This window comes from Hyla sarda, chromosome 4 (genome assembly GCF_029499605.1).
Source record: "Hyla sarda isolate aHylSar1 chromosome 4, aHylSar1.hap1, whole genome shotgun sequence".
Taxonomy (NCBI): Eukaryota; Metazoa; Chordata; class Amphibia; order Anura; family Hylidae; genus Hyla; species Hyla sarda.
The window spans coordinates 286,128,995-286,143,260 of record NC_079192.1 but is presented as its reverse complement, the minus strand read 5'-3'; the positions used below and the strand labels follow the sequence as shown (position 1 = coordinate 286,143,260).

At 37.4% G+C, this 14,266-nt stretch overlaps 1 protein-coding gene across 7 annotated transcripts in view; it reads right to left on the bottom strand.

Moving 5' to 3' along the window:
• Window positions 1-14,266, bottom strand: part of PPFIA2 (PTPRF interacting protein alpha 2) — a 398,714-nt gene that overhangs the window by 108,204 nt on the left and 276,244 nt on the right. For all 7 annotated transcript variants that reach the window (XM_056574441.1, XM_056574435.1, XM_056574436.1 and 4 more), the window contains 3 exons: window positions 10,958-11,179; window positions 10,271-10,417; window positions 4,628-4,762 (listed from right to left, as the gene is read on the bottom strand). In XM_056574441.1, the coding sequence (XP_056430416.1) occupies window positions 4,628-4,762; window positions 10,271-10,417; window positions 10,958-11,179 (504 nt within the window). The remainder of the gene's footprint in view (window positions 1-4,627; window positions 4,763-10,270; window positions 10,418-10,957; window positions 11,180-14,266) is intronic.

Genomic DNA, 14,266 nt, shown 5'->3' with positions numbered 1-14,266 from the left:
GTTATCTACTTTATTTCCTATTTTTGGATGACATTTTGGGTCTTCAGAACCAATTACCAGGTTTCGATAGAGTTATGGACTCAACATACAATGGTTTCAACATACAATGGTCGTTCTGGAACCGATTAATATTGTAACTTGAGGAACCACTGTACTAAGTAAACAGCGACCATAGACACAGGTGGGCATTGTAGTGAACGTTTAGTGAAAATGTGTGTGTGTGTGTATATATATATATATATATATATATATATATATATACGCACAACCACTAGGGTTTCTTCTTTTAAAAAAAAAAAGTAATGCATTACACCATGATGAGCTTGACAAGGAACTTTATGGACAGAAATAAAGCAAGTGACAGATATACAGTATCCCCAGTAAAAGCTGAGGGAGACATTTTCACAAGTGCCCTAGATAAATTTTAAGGCCAGGACGTGACATGTTCATTGGACAGGTTTTAGTATTAACTATTGATTAATTTAGAAAGGAGAATGACTTCTGGCAAATGAAACTTTGCTATTGGATTTTCTGCGGAGAATCATCTGAGTTTGTTTTACAGTAAAAGTAATAGAATTGTAGTTTTCTTGTAATTTTATTGATCTTTTACATGTGAAACGGAAAACCTTAATCCCCATTCTCTTCATTATTCATTTCATCTACTGCATTCATTTTGTTGTATTTATAAAGTGTTTACACATTTTGTAGCTCCTAAATAAAGGACTTACACATGTCCTTGTCCCCAGTGAAACTTAATCTTATTTTCCAGCCTCATATTATTGCAGATATAATTGCGTGAAATCTTTGGCCAATAACAATAGCATTTTTAGTATTCAACAAAACAATTATCATAGCTATTCTGAAACGCCCTGCTGGAAATTGTAATTCAATTTGAAGCACTAATAGACACCCTAACATTACTGCCAAAAGTCTCATCAGTACCATCCTAGTTTATCTGTTTTTGCTGGACATGTTTTGCAGTTGCATCTTATATTTCAGTCATTGGTATGTACACAGTCCCGGTAGGCAGGTGGTTGTCTTGGAGAAAGCATATCTTAGTAAGTTTATTGGTAAATACATGGCTTAAAGGGATACTCCAGTGAATTTTTTTTTCAAATCAAATGGTGCCATGAAGTTAAACAGATTTGTAAATTACTTCTATTAGAAAATCTTAATCCTTCCAGTACTTATCAGCTGCTGTATGTCCGTTAGAAAGTTCTATCGTTCTTTCCAGTCTGACCACATTGCTCTCTGCTGACACCTCTGTCCATGTCAGGAACTGTCCGGAGCAGGAGAGGTTTGCTATTAGGATTTGCTTCTACTCTGGGCAGTTCCTGACACGGACAGAGGTGTCAGCAACTATACATCTTCATCTGTAGAATACAGTAGCTGATAAGTAATGGAAGGCTTACAAATTTTAAATACAAATAATTTACAAATGTTTTTAACTTTCTGGCACCAGTTGATTTGAAAACATTTGTTTTCCACTGGAGGATACCTTTAAAGGTGTACTCCACTGGAAAACTTTTTTCTTTTTTTAAATCAACTGGTGCCAGAAAGTTAAAGGAGATGTCCAGTACGGACTATTCCTATTCCATCCCGCCCGGGCTGCAAAAAAAGAGAAAACAAACTTTCACTTACCTTCCTATGTTCCCCCGGAGCTCCGCAACAGCTGATAGGACAGCCAGGCTGCCTGCTTCCCACCTCCTTTAGCCCGTCACGTCACATGGTGCTTCAGCCTATCACCGGCCAAGGCAGGACATTACTTTTATTTAAAAATCTGAATCCTTCCAGTGCTTATCAGCTGCTATATGCTGCACAGGAAGTTCTTTTCTTTTTGACCACAGTGCTCTCTGCTGACACCTCTGTCCATTTTAGGAACAGTCCAGAGCAGAAGCAAATCCCCATAGCAACCCTATGCTGCTCTGGACAGTTCCTGACATGGACAGAGGTGTCAGCAGAGAGCACTGTGGTCAGAAAGAAAGGAAATTCAAAAAGAAAAGAACTTCCTGTGCATTATATAGCAGCTAATAAGTACTGGAAGGATTAAGATTTTTTAATAGACGTAATTTACAAATCTGTTTAACTTTCTGGCACCAGATGATTTAAAAAAATGTTTTTGAGTGGAGTACCTCTTTAAAGGCTGTGGACACCTTTGACATAAATATCACATCTACTTTAGTTACCTTGAGTTAATATGTTGCACTAAGTCTGAGTCTGCAATCTTCATTCCTTCATTCATTAGACCCTCTTATTTGCATTTTTTTTGCCTGTTTCCGATTTACAATTATCTAATGTGAGTGTTTCTTTCAATAAATACATGCTGGATGTCAGGTCTGTTTGTCCAGGAGTCTAGATTTTGCAGTGGGACATTTGATTGCTACACCTCTCAACAGCCCATTTCATTCTCTCCTGAAAACTGCCTATGCATGCTTTCCTCTCTATCTACATCCTTTGTGAGCTGCTCACCATGTATGCTCCCCCAACTCTCCACACGTTTAACTGCTGTATAAAGAAAGCCAGGTGAATGACTAACACAGCATCCAGAGCAGCAAAATGGCAGGAATTTTTTTTTAATAAAGACCCATAATCTGTGAAAATATTGTATTATGCATTTATATGTTAATCAGGATAGTTTAATGCTAATAGTGAGCTGTAGGCTTCAGTAAGGTACATAACCATAATAGGAAGAGACAGCAGGGGAAATTAAGCAAAATATGGAAGAATTCTGGCAAAATTTGTTCTAAAAACAATTCAGGAACCAAACATTTGATTTGTTTTAGACTCTGTATTTACCTTCCCAAGCAGTTTTAACCCCTTGAGGACTGGGACATTTTTTCATTTTTGCACTTTCATTTTTTCCTCCTCCCCTTCTAAAAATCCTAACGTTTCCCACCTACAGACCTATATAAGGGCTTCTTTTTTTTGTGCCACCAATTTTATTTTGTAATGACATCAATCATTTCACTACAAATTCTTTGGCGAAACAAAAAAAAATTATTTGTGGGGCAAAATTGAAAGAAAAAAAAAATTTCAATCGATTTTAGATTACTGATTTTGTACAAAAAGTTTTTGATTTTTTTTTAAGCGGTACAAAAATATAAAAGTATCTAGCCATGGGTATCATTTTAATCGTATTGACCAACAGAATAAAGAACACCTATCATTTTTACCGTAAAGTGTACAGTGTGAAAACAAAACCCTCCAAAATGTGCAAAATTTTGGTTTTCATTTAAATTTCCTCCCTAAAATTTTTTTTTGGGGTTCGACGTACATTTTATGGTAAAATGAGAGATTTCATTACAAAGTACAATTGTTCACGCAAAAAACAAGCCCTTATATGGGTCTGTACATGGAAATATAAAGGAGTTATGGATTTTAGAAGGCGAGGAGGAAAAAACGCAAAAATAAAATTGGCCTGGTCCTTGAGGTGAAAATGGGCTTGGTCATTAAGGGGTTAATAAATCTCCCCCTATAAGATTTTTTGATCACTTTTTATACATTTTCTTAATGAAAAAAATACGCAATTCTGTACTTTTTTTTTTTTTTATGTATACACCATTGACCGTGTGGTTAAAGTAATGTTACATTTTTATAGTTTGGACATTTAAGCAGGCAGCAATACTTTTTTTATTTATTTTTTTATTATGGGAAACATTCAAACTTATTAGGAAAGGGGTTAAATCACTTTTATTAACTTTTTTTTTTACTTTTTATAAACAATTTTATAGTTCCCATAGGGGACTATTACATGCAATCTTCAGATTGAATATACTGTACAATGCTATACTACAGAATAGCATGTTGATCAGGGTTATTGGTGCCTGCCATGGCTGGCTGGAGCATCAGATCATCATCGAGGAGGCAGGTAAGGGCCCTCCCGCTGTCCCCTCAGCTGATCGGGATACCGATGGTCCCGATCAGCATCACTGAGCAGCCGGGATGTGTCTTTTAACTTTGATCGCAACGTCTAAGGGGTTAAGGTTAATGCTGGGGCATATCCGGCATTAGCCGCGGGTGTCAGTGGCAGATGGCATTAGCCATGGGTCCCAGCGGCAGATAGGACCACCCCGTATTACAAGTAGGCTATAGCTATATTCAGAAGCCAATGACTGAGGTTAAGCTTAACTTTAAACCCTTTACTAAAAAGCCTTATTCTTTATAAATGGCATCAGCCGATAGCAACACATACTGTACAGTTTAAAATACTTTCATTTGGACCTGAAAGGCCATCAGAAACCATCCTGGTTCTTCTGTCTCTCCCAAAATTAAGCACTTTTTAAGGAAACTTATGATTATTACTAAGCTTAAATACACAAAGCCATATTTGTCTACAAATGTAATCCTTGTTCAGCTTTTACATATAGTGTTAAAATTTTACATGCACAACAAAAAATAAAGTAATAGAGATAAATCATCTCATGAGCAAAGGAAATAAAAACAAGCAAGTAATCTAAAAAAAAAATAAGCTCAATGCATCTTACAGTCAATGAAATGTGTAAAATAGATAACCAGGTTCTTCATGACGAAATACCGGAGTCACCCCCAAATAATCCACCCACTTAAAACAAATGCAGATATGGCAAAGCAATTGATACAAACAGTTTTTTCCCCATTTTTTCAGTACCTTAGTAAGGGCTGCTATTCTCTGGGCCAGCTCTGCTTCTACTTCTGGTAATGTTTCTGCTTTTCTCATAGTTTGCTGGAGTTTCTGTTCAGCTAGTTCCAAACGTTCTTGCAGTTGTCTGTTTTTCTCTTCCATCTACACTTCAGAAACAGGGAAAAATCCTTATTTTAAAAATAAATCAGTTAATCTTTAAACTAAAATATTACTTTGTTGAAAAGTTACAAACTTAGGCTAGGTTTACATCTGCATAAGAACAATGAAAAAAATGGTTCTGTTACGTTCCAGACAGAAACAGTGCTTGACAGGTTGCGGTTACTGTAATGTGGTCCATCAGTTATCCAGTATGGTATCACTAAAACAGTTTTTGTTCCAAAAGCTTGGAGCAAGCGGCGGGGGTCGTGACGTCAAGGCCATGCCCCTTGTGACGTCACGCCACACCCCATCATTGCAAGCCTATAGGAGGAGGCGTGGTGGCGACCACGACCCCTCCCATAGACTTGCATTGAGGGGGTGTGGCGTGATATCATGAGGGGGCATGGCTGTGACGTCACGATCCACGATCTAAACGAATGCCGGGTGCTGCACAGAGATTGTGGGGGTCCCAGTGGCAGGACCCCCGCAATCAGACATCTTATGCCCTAGGGGATAAGATGTCTAGGGGCGGAGTACCCCTTTAAAGTTTGACTCAAACAAATCATCTACATAAAAAATAAGGCATGGCTATGTTCGTACAGTGTAAAATTAATACAAAATACGTCTGTAAAATAGGAATAAAATATAAAATGTATCTGTATTTTTAACCTAATAATGTGCACAATCGAAGTCTACAGAAAAGTGTCTGTCATTGCACACAAGGTTTAAAAAACTTCCGTAATCCCAACATTGGATTCACAAAATCTTTTTTTTTTAAACAGTTTGCCCTGATAGCTACTTTTCCACTGTGGACATTTTTAGGTTAAAATACGGTCGTATTGTATATCTATTTTGCTAGTCATTTTACAATGTGTGAATTTAGCCCAACTTTGAAAATACTGTGCATTGTATTATTTATCTTCCCCTAGGCTTGAGTTACGGCATGGGTTAGGCCATGTTCACACACATAAAGGTCTGCTGGGAAATTAGCAGTCTAAATCAGCAGATACCCTCAGATTTAATAATTAGATTTACGTCTTGTATGCTATGGATCTGGACGCAGGATAGCCCCATTCATTGGGGATAATGGGGGAGATTTATCAAAACCTGTAGAGGGAAAAAGTTGCTGAGTTGCCGATAGCAACCAATCAGATTCCTCCTTTATTTTTTAAAAGGCCTTTGAAAAAATAAAAATGCGATCTGATTGGTTACTATGGGCAACTCAGCAACTTTTTCTCTGGACAGGTTTCGATAAATCTCCCCCCAATACATGATCAGGTAACAATGTGAAAATAATTATCTGTGAAGTATCCCTTACATTCCAGATTTATGATCAAAGTTCTGGTTGCAAGTGACACACTTAAAGGGGTATTCCAGGAAAAAAACTTTTTTTTATATCAACTGGCGCCAGAAAGTTAAACAGATTTGTAAATTACTTCTATTAAAAAATATTAATCCTTTTAGTAGTTATCAGCTGCGGAGTTGTTTTTTTTTCTCTGCTGACACCTCTGCTTGTCTCAGGAATTGTCAGAAGCATTAAAGGTTTGCTATGGAGATTTGCTTAGACTCTGGACAGTTCCTGAGACAAGCAGAGGTGTCAGCAGAAAGCACTGTTAGCAGACAGAAAATAACAACTCAACTTCAGCAGCTGATAACTACTGGAAGGATTAAGAATTTTTCATAGAAGTAATTTACAAATCTGTTTAACTTTCTGGAGCCAGTTGATATATATATAGTTTTTCCCCGGAATACTCCCTTAACTATCATAATCCAGTGGAACAGTAATTTGTGCCTACTTACAATAACTTACGTAACTGTACTGTTTCTCATGTAAATGTTTCCCAAAATGACATTTACCGGAGCAAGCTCTGACAGATATTAAACCTCAATAGAACGCTGGACGATTTAAGCTCTGAAGCTCTCAGAATTGTGTATGCAGCTTTAGGCTGGGAAACAAGCTGTAACTCTCAGGCTAGATATGAGATAAATAATGCAGGACATACATGTGGACATATATTTTAAATCTTCAAAATTTATTAGAAACCCAGTCCTTCCTGCCGGATGTCAAGACTGAAAGAACAGCCTGAACAGGAGCTGCTGTGTCCTGTCAGAAAAATAGGCTGTCAGATAGCTGGAGCAGTATCAGTGTTTCAGAGAATCCTAAATAAGAGTGGTAGGAAACTGAATGAAAGGGGAAAATATGTTTAACAGTAATTTAAAGTGAACCTGTCATTTGCAATAACTTTTAATATAATGTAGATAATAACATTATATGTACAGTATATTTGCAATATACATTGGTTAAAAATGTTTTTCTTTTCGGATGAAAAAATGCTGTCTATAGCCTGTGTGGGCTATAGACAGCATTGAGTGGAGTGTGGGTGGACAAGCAGGGCTCTGTGCAGGCTCCTGGCTTGTCATTCAGCCTGCTGTGTGAGCCGGGAGTATGTCACAGAGCCTTATTGCACAGAGCCCTGCTTGTCCTCACTGCACAGAGCCCTGCTTGTCCTCAATGCACAGAGCCCCGCTTGTCCTCACTGCACAGAGCCCTGCTTGTCCTCACTGCACAGAGCCCTGCTTGTCCTCACTGCACAGAGCCCTGCTTGTCCTCACTGCACAGAGCCCTGCGTGTCCTCGCTGCACAGAGCCCTGCTTGTCCTTAGTGCACAGAGCCCTGCTTGTCCTCAGTGTACAGAGCCCCGCTTGTCCTCACTGCACAGAGCCCTGCGTGTCCTCACTGCACAGAGCCCTGCTTGTCCTTAGTGCACATAGCCCTGCTTGTCCTCAGTGTACGGAGCCCTGATTGTCCTCAGTGTACAGAGTCCTGCTTGTTCTCAGTGCACAGAGTCCTGCTTGTCCTCAGTGTACAGAGCCCTGCCTGTCCTCAGTGTACAGAGTCCTGTTTGTCCTCAGTGTAGAGAACCCTGCTTGTCCTCAGTGTACAGAGCCCTGATTGTCCTCAGTGCACAGAGCCCTGCTTGTCTTGCCCACACAGAGACACACAAGCAAAAGCTGCAGGGACAAGACAACAGTTTTCTACCCAAAAATATGATTATTTTTTTTACCAATGTATATTGGTTAAATGTTAGTTTCTACATTACCGGTATATAAAAAAATTAAAAAAAGTTTTTGCAAATGACAGGTACACTTTAATCCATAGTAAAATGTTAGTCTGTATTTTAATCCAACTGTCAAATAAAAAAATGAAATCAAAATTATATTAAGACACAAACCATGCAACAAGTCTCCAACATGATCTGAATAAAAAGCTCATTAGCAGTTATACTGTATACTCTGTCTTTTCATGTAGAAAAAGTTCTAAAGAATTACAAATGAACAACGTAAAAAAAAAGACGAATCATAAATAGTCCTTTCAGAGAAAACAAAAAAGGCTTTAATAAACTGAATGCTAGATCAGTAAATCTGAATGTTATTGATGTTTCTGCACACCTGGGACATAGTTTTCTGGCTGCCAGCACAACAAAGGTAATGCACTATAATTTAGAGAAATTATTTAAAATAATGAGCTGCAATATTGTCATATACACATGGGCAGAAATCAGGACATAAGCTATGGGCACTGCACTACATTGAGCTCAAACCACATTGTATAAATGGCTGGAGCTACTTCCTAAAACAAACCTTCACTAGAAATTTGAGTGAATAAAAAGATAAATACCTTTACATACTAACTACACCTATGAGATTGTGACTTAACTAATGAACTGCAAGATATATTTTTTATATCTACAGAAACTTTTGATAATTCAATACAGGTAGCAGAAGGAGAATGTAAGGAATAACTAGAGGAGGAACAATAAGATGTAAAAAGTAAGAAAGAAGAGTGGTAAATTAGTAGTGTTGAGCAGCATAGGCCATATTCGAATTCGCAAATATTCGCGAATATATGGACGAATATTCGTCATATATTCGCGAATATTCGCATATTCGTAATATTATCATTTTATTTTCGCATATGCGAAATTCGCGTATGCGATAGTTAGCATATATAAGATTAACATAAGTGAACATTCGCATATGCGAAAATTAGCATATGCTAATTTTCGCATATGCGAACATTCGCACATGCGAGAATTCGCACACCAGTCTCACAGTAGTATTAGAGCCTTCTTTACACCACACAAGCTGGAAGCAGAGAGGGATGATCACTGTGATGTGTACTGTGAAAAAAACAAAACAAAAAAAAAACGAATATTCGTAATTACGAATATATAGTTCTATATTCGCGAATATTCGCGAATTCGCGAATATGCGATATTCGCGAATAAAATTTGCATTGCGAATATTCGCGAGCAACACTATAAATTAGATAAAGGAAAGAAAGAACAAAAAGGAAGAATTGAAAGTAAGAAGAACAAAGAGGGAACAGTAAAAGAAAAATGAGGAGAACAAAAAGAAGCACTAGATAGACATTCTAAAGATCAAGATTAAAAAGAATATGGAAAGGCAACATTAAAAAATAGAATAGAAATATCAGGGTAAAAGTAAGAATGTAAGTAATAAAATCAATGAGAAAAATTGAAATAAATAGAACAGTAGAGGAAATAATGGAGGAAACGGAAATAAAGAAGAAGACTAAAATGATGAAAGGAAAATTAATGAAATTAAAAAATACATAAAGAAGAATGAAATGAAGAATTATTAAATAAATATGATTGAGAGGAAAAAAAGGAGTAAAGAAATATGGTTGTGAGGAAAAACAGGAGAAAATAGGTTGGTTGTAGAACAATGAGAAGATCAATAATGCAAAAGAAAAAAGGGAGAGTGATTAGAAAAAGATTAACACATTGGAGTCCTCCCTGAAAGAAATGGGGGTGTTACCATGCAGCTCCATGGTATTCTTAACATGCCCTACTTCTTTTTACATTCCTGCTAAATCAAATCTTCATACTCTTTTATATGCAACTGCTAAACTGCTTAACAAGGTGCAACAAATTTTTTGCTTAATGGCATGATAATCCGCAAATCACGGAGCTTATGGATGACATGGGTTGGTCGTAAGAACACTATTGCTTAGATTGTCAATAGCGCTCGCATTTTCATCTATTACACAAAAAAAAAAAAGAGTAACCACAAAAAGAAAATAGATGTAAAAGAGGGCAAAGACTGATAAAAAAAAATTGTTAAGGCTTGGTTTTGTAACATCCTGCTGCCTTATTATTGCAAATATTTTTTACTGAAATATTTGGATAATTTGATTTGAATTTGTTGCTTATAATTCCATAGATTAATATGTTCAATCATTATTTTACTCGACAATTACAAAATTCCATCATAAAGAATGGAATAATACAAATGTGTTGCACCAAACTCACTTTTGTGAAATGCCTGTATTTAATTTAAAGATGTTTCATATAAATATAGGAACGTTTAAAATATGGTTAGACAGTTACAACCTTAAAAGCCATCAATAAACAGTAAATGAGGATATAGGTTATTTGTATTTATTCCCCTGTTGATAAAATACAATAGCTGTAAAATATACTGAACCTGACGTAAAATAGCTTCTTTGTTCGCCAGCTCATTTTCCAGCTTGTCATTCATATCATGGATGGATGTTGCTTCTCTCTGTGCACTGAGATATCGCTTCTCAAGAGTTGTGATTCGCTCTTCCATATCTTCTTTCTGAGCCATAGCCTGAAATTCACAGAAATAAATTGTAATATTCAGAAAAACATTATTCTATGTTCACATAGATGTTGTAATTAAGACATTGTGTTACTCACTAAGAGTACAAAATACAGCCAAATGGGGAATATGCGTAATTTTTTTTTTAATATTACCTTTATTTGTTCCTGTTATGTTTTCAATAATTAGTGGTTTGATTTCTAAAAAAGTGAAAAAAGTAACAAAAAACATGTGGTGGTTCCTGTGATGTCTGCATGTGTATATACACAGGTGTATGCATAGAGGACCTAGGTCCGATAGCAAATATCCAAAATAGTAACAATAATGGATTAGATCACATCCTCACACCTTCACATCATAAGGCAGGAGGGACTTGTTTACCAACCATGACTTGTTGGAAAGAAGCCCAGCATTTATTCAACCTCAAATGGTAGGGAGGAGTGGCAATAGTGTGCTCTGACCATTTTCTTACTGCCACTGAGGAAAGTTATGAGATCCATCAGAATTGGGTTATCGCTAGTGTACAAAATCAGCATTAAAAAACACTACCTCCCTGATGTCTCTCTGATGTTTTGTATTCATTTCTTCTGTTTTTACAAGATCTTTTCGTGCAGTTTCTGCTTCCTGTTCAACCTCTCCGACTCGAGCCGACAGTGATGATAAACGTTCTTTCATTTGGGTCATTTCATAATTCTGCTTCTCCAGTAACTCTTGAAGTTCAACCATCTGACTGGCTTCATCATTCGAATCGATAGAGCCATTTGATAACCTCTGAGGGGGGAACAGATATGACAAAAAAACATATAATAAATAAATAAACAAACAAAAAATTCAAAACTTTGTTAATAGAATTTGCAATTTAAAAAAAAATTGTCTAAAGTAGATACAATATTTTCTCTTATTCTGTAGTATTATTTTATTGTTAATTATTATTATTAGAGACTTTTAGGTCAAATATTTGAAACACATCAAATGCAATAAAACTTCTGTTAAAGACGATCTCTTTGAGAAGACCATCCCTTTATCAACAAGATTTTCTGTGACAGATTTTTCAGACCAACATTATAGTATTTATTGAATTTTTAAGGAGAATATGCCTATAGAAGACCACTTTTCAGAGCAATTTTGAGCGATTGTTTGGAAAAAGGTTTCATTGCATAGGTTTCCACTAGATGAAGTTGGTCTACTGACACTGACCTGTATAAATCTTAAGGGGCATCCCAGTATTACAAATTGTTTTTAAATAAAACTTACATATTACATACTTATAGTGTTGTCACAGACTGCACTGGCTTCAGCATGTTTTTGTGTGATTCACCCCAGACAGGAAGTTGTGTAGTTTTTTTCATTGTTATTGTGGTGTTGTCTTCATTAGAGTCCTGCATGGGACTGTTTTTTTTAAATCCCCCTCTCTCTATGAATTTCTGTCCATTAACACCAGCTTCTGCTTTGTGTTTTTCCTATCCCACACATCCCTACAATATGTGTTCCATCCCACCCACTCCTGCAAACATTATGGGTTAGTAATAGTGGCCATATGGTGTTGCTACTAAGCAGATATGCCATTTAGTAGCCTGGGATAGCTAGGTAAGACATTTTCGCCTAATTTTTCTATGCTCCTGAGTCCTGAATGGCATTCCTGCACTCTCAGGTACTATAGATAGGTCATGCAGTTAAATAAATTCCATTATGTCTGCACAGGGCACTGTTGGGCACTCTGGACTAAAGTCAGACAGTATATGGTAGCATCCTCAAGTATTATACAGGAGTAAGTATAGTGTACATGGCATGCCATTATCTTTGCACAGAGCACTGGTGGGCACTATACGGAGTACAGTCAAGAAGTGTATGGTGCACCCCTAAGGCGGCTATGTAGTGTACCTGATCCTTTAGTAGACTGAATTCAGAAGTCCTTCTAATCGTTAGGGTAGACCTGAGAAGTGCAAAGGTGCAGCCCTGTCTCGGAACGTTCACCATACTGCTGCACCTGGCAAACCATCAAGATGACATACACTTACAGCTGAGGTTGGAGTCATTAGTAGAGTAGCCAGGTGTCAGACACAAGAAGCTGCACACAGCTTGACTCTAGTGTCCAACTACTCCTAATGAGCTTTCCTGCACACAGCTATTTTTGCTAGGACATATAAAGAGCAGAGGGCTGGGGTATGCTGAGTGGAGTGCTCTGCAATGCGGGATTTGCTGGACCCACAGGTATAGTGTGTGATTGCCCGCTTCTGCCCACAACATACTTGATACTGTCCACAAGTTTCTCAGTGGGTCCGACAGGACCCTTGGGATCCCAATCCTAATGCAGTCCTGTAGTCTCCAGCTCCCCAGCTCATCCCAAGACAACAGATCAGTCATCTGCTGTCTTGGGAGGCTTTGATGGATCTGATCTCTGAGCTCAAGCCCTGCCCCCTTAGCAATGCCACCACCTCTGACAAGTTTCTACAGCCTACATCACCACTTCCTTGTTAATATATATATTTCTATACATAATATTATTGGAACATTGAGGAAAGAATGAGTTGTGTTTATAGCATGTTGTCTTGTGCCCTCAGAGGCACAGGGCAAGTTGTGGCCGGGGAACAGCCACCTTAAGACTCATGGTGACACTAAAGGATGGGCAAAACAGGCAGATACTTTAAAAGCAACCTGACTTTCAGGGCTTTTTGATGTAGTAATGGTTTCCGGCCTCTGCCAAGGACTGCTGAAAAATGAACTGAAAACCAACATTTTGCAATGTGTGTGTTCTTATGAAGAAGATAAAGACTGTGGTTAACAACTAAATCTTTAAGGGGAATATAGTGGGAACCACTCTCTAATCTGCAATATGTGAATAAGATTATACACAGTTCATCATAAAAAAAAAGTATTTTGGAACACATAGGTGCTGTCTAGCCATTAATAAATTCCAATCCATAGGATAGGCAGTAACTGTATGAATGAGGGGGTGTGACTGCAGGGACCTCCTGCAACCTTAAGAATGCAGTGGCAAGTCAACCCCTTGGATTGGGGCAGTAGATGTAGGTGCTCAATTCCCCTCAAGTTACTGTCTATAGAAGCCGAGTACATCGCTCAGCTATGTCTGGCAGCCCCCCCAGGTTAATACAGGCATCCGCTGTGGATCAGACAAAGCTTTAAAAGAGGACCTGTTAGCTCTCCAGAACATATTTGTTTAGTAAATATTTGCACAAAGTAAAAATGCAGGTTCATCTTTTGATAGAACTCTGTGTTGTGCTGTTGTTCTAAATATAAATAATGTGATAACTATATGTTACCATTCAACTTGATATTGGGCTGTGTCTCTACACTGCTAGCATTACTTGGACAGCGCCAAGCTGTATATCAGTGAACCTTGTTGGGTAGTATCCAGTGTTTTAATATTGAGGAATTAATCCAGAAAGTACAGTATATTAGAAACTTGGATACATTTTAAATAAGCAATAACTGAGTTATATTTGCATAAAAACTATTAACTGCTTTGTAGTGAAGTACTAACAAAATATTAGACGGCTCAGAACAAATTGTATATTTTATGTAGATCAGTTTTACTGACACACAAATAAGTTAAGGTAGAGACAGATTCTTCATGATCTACGACATCCTGTGTGACACCAGCATCTTCACTAAAGGTAAAGAAGCACTTGTGCCTTGCATAATGACAGTAAACACACCGCCAGGCCGGCCACCTTTAATCACCGCCGCTATATTCAGAGCTCAATTATTTCATATAATAATAAATTATGCTAAGGCGTTTTCAGAAAAATAGCCTGCCATTATTTCAGAGGGATATGTGTATTGGTCTTCTGAATATTTCAGTGATCATTGTATTAGATTTAATAAAAATATAGCAAA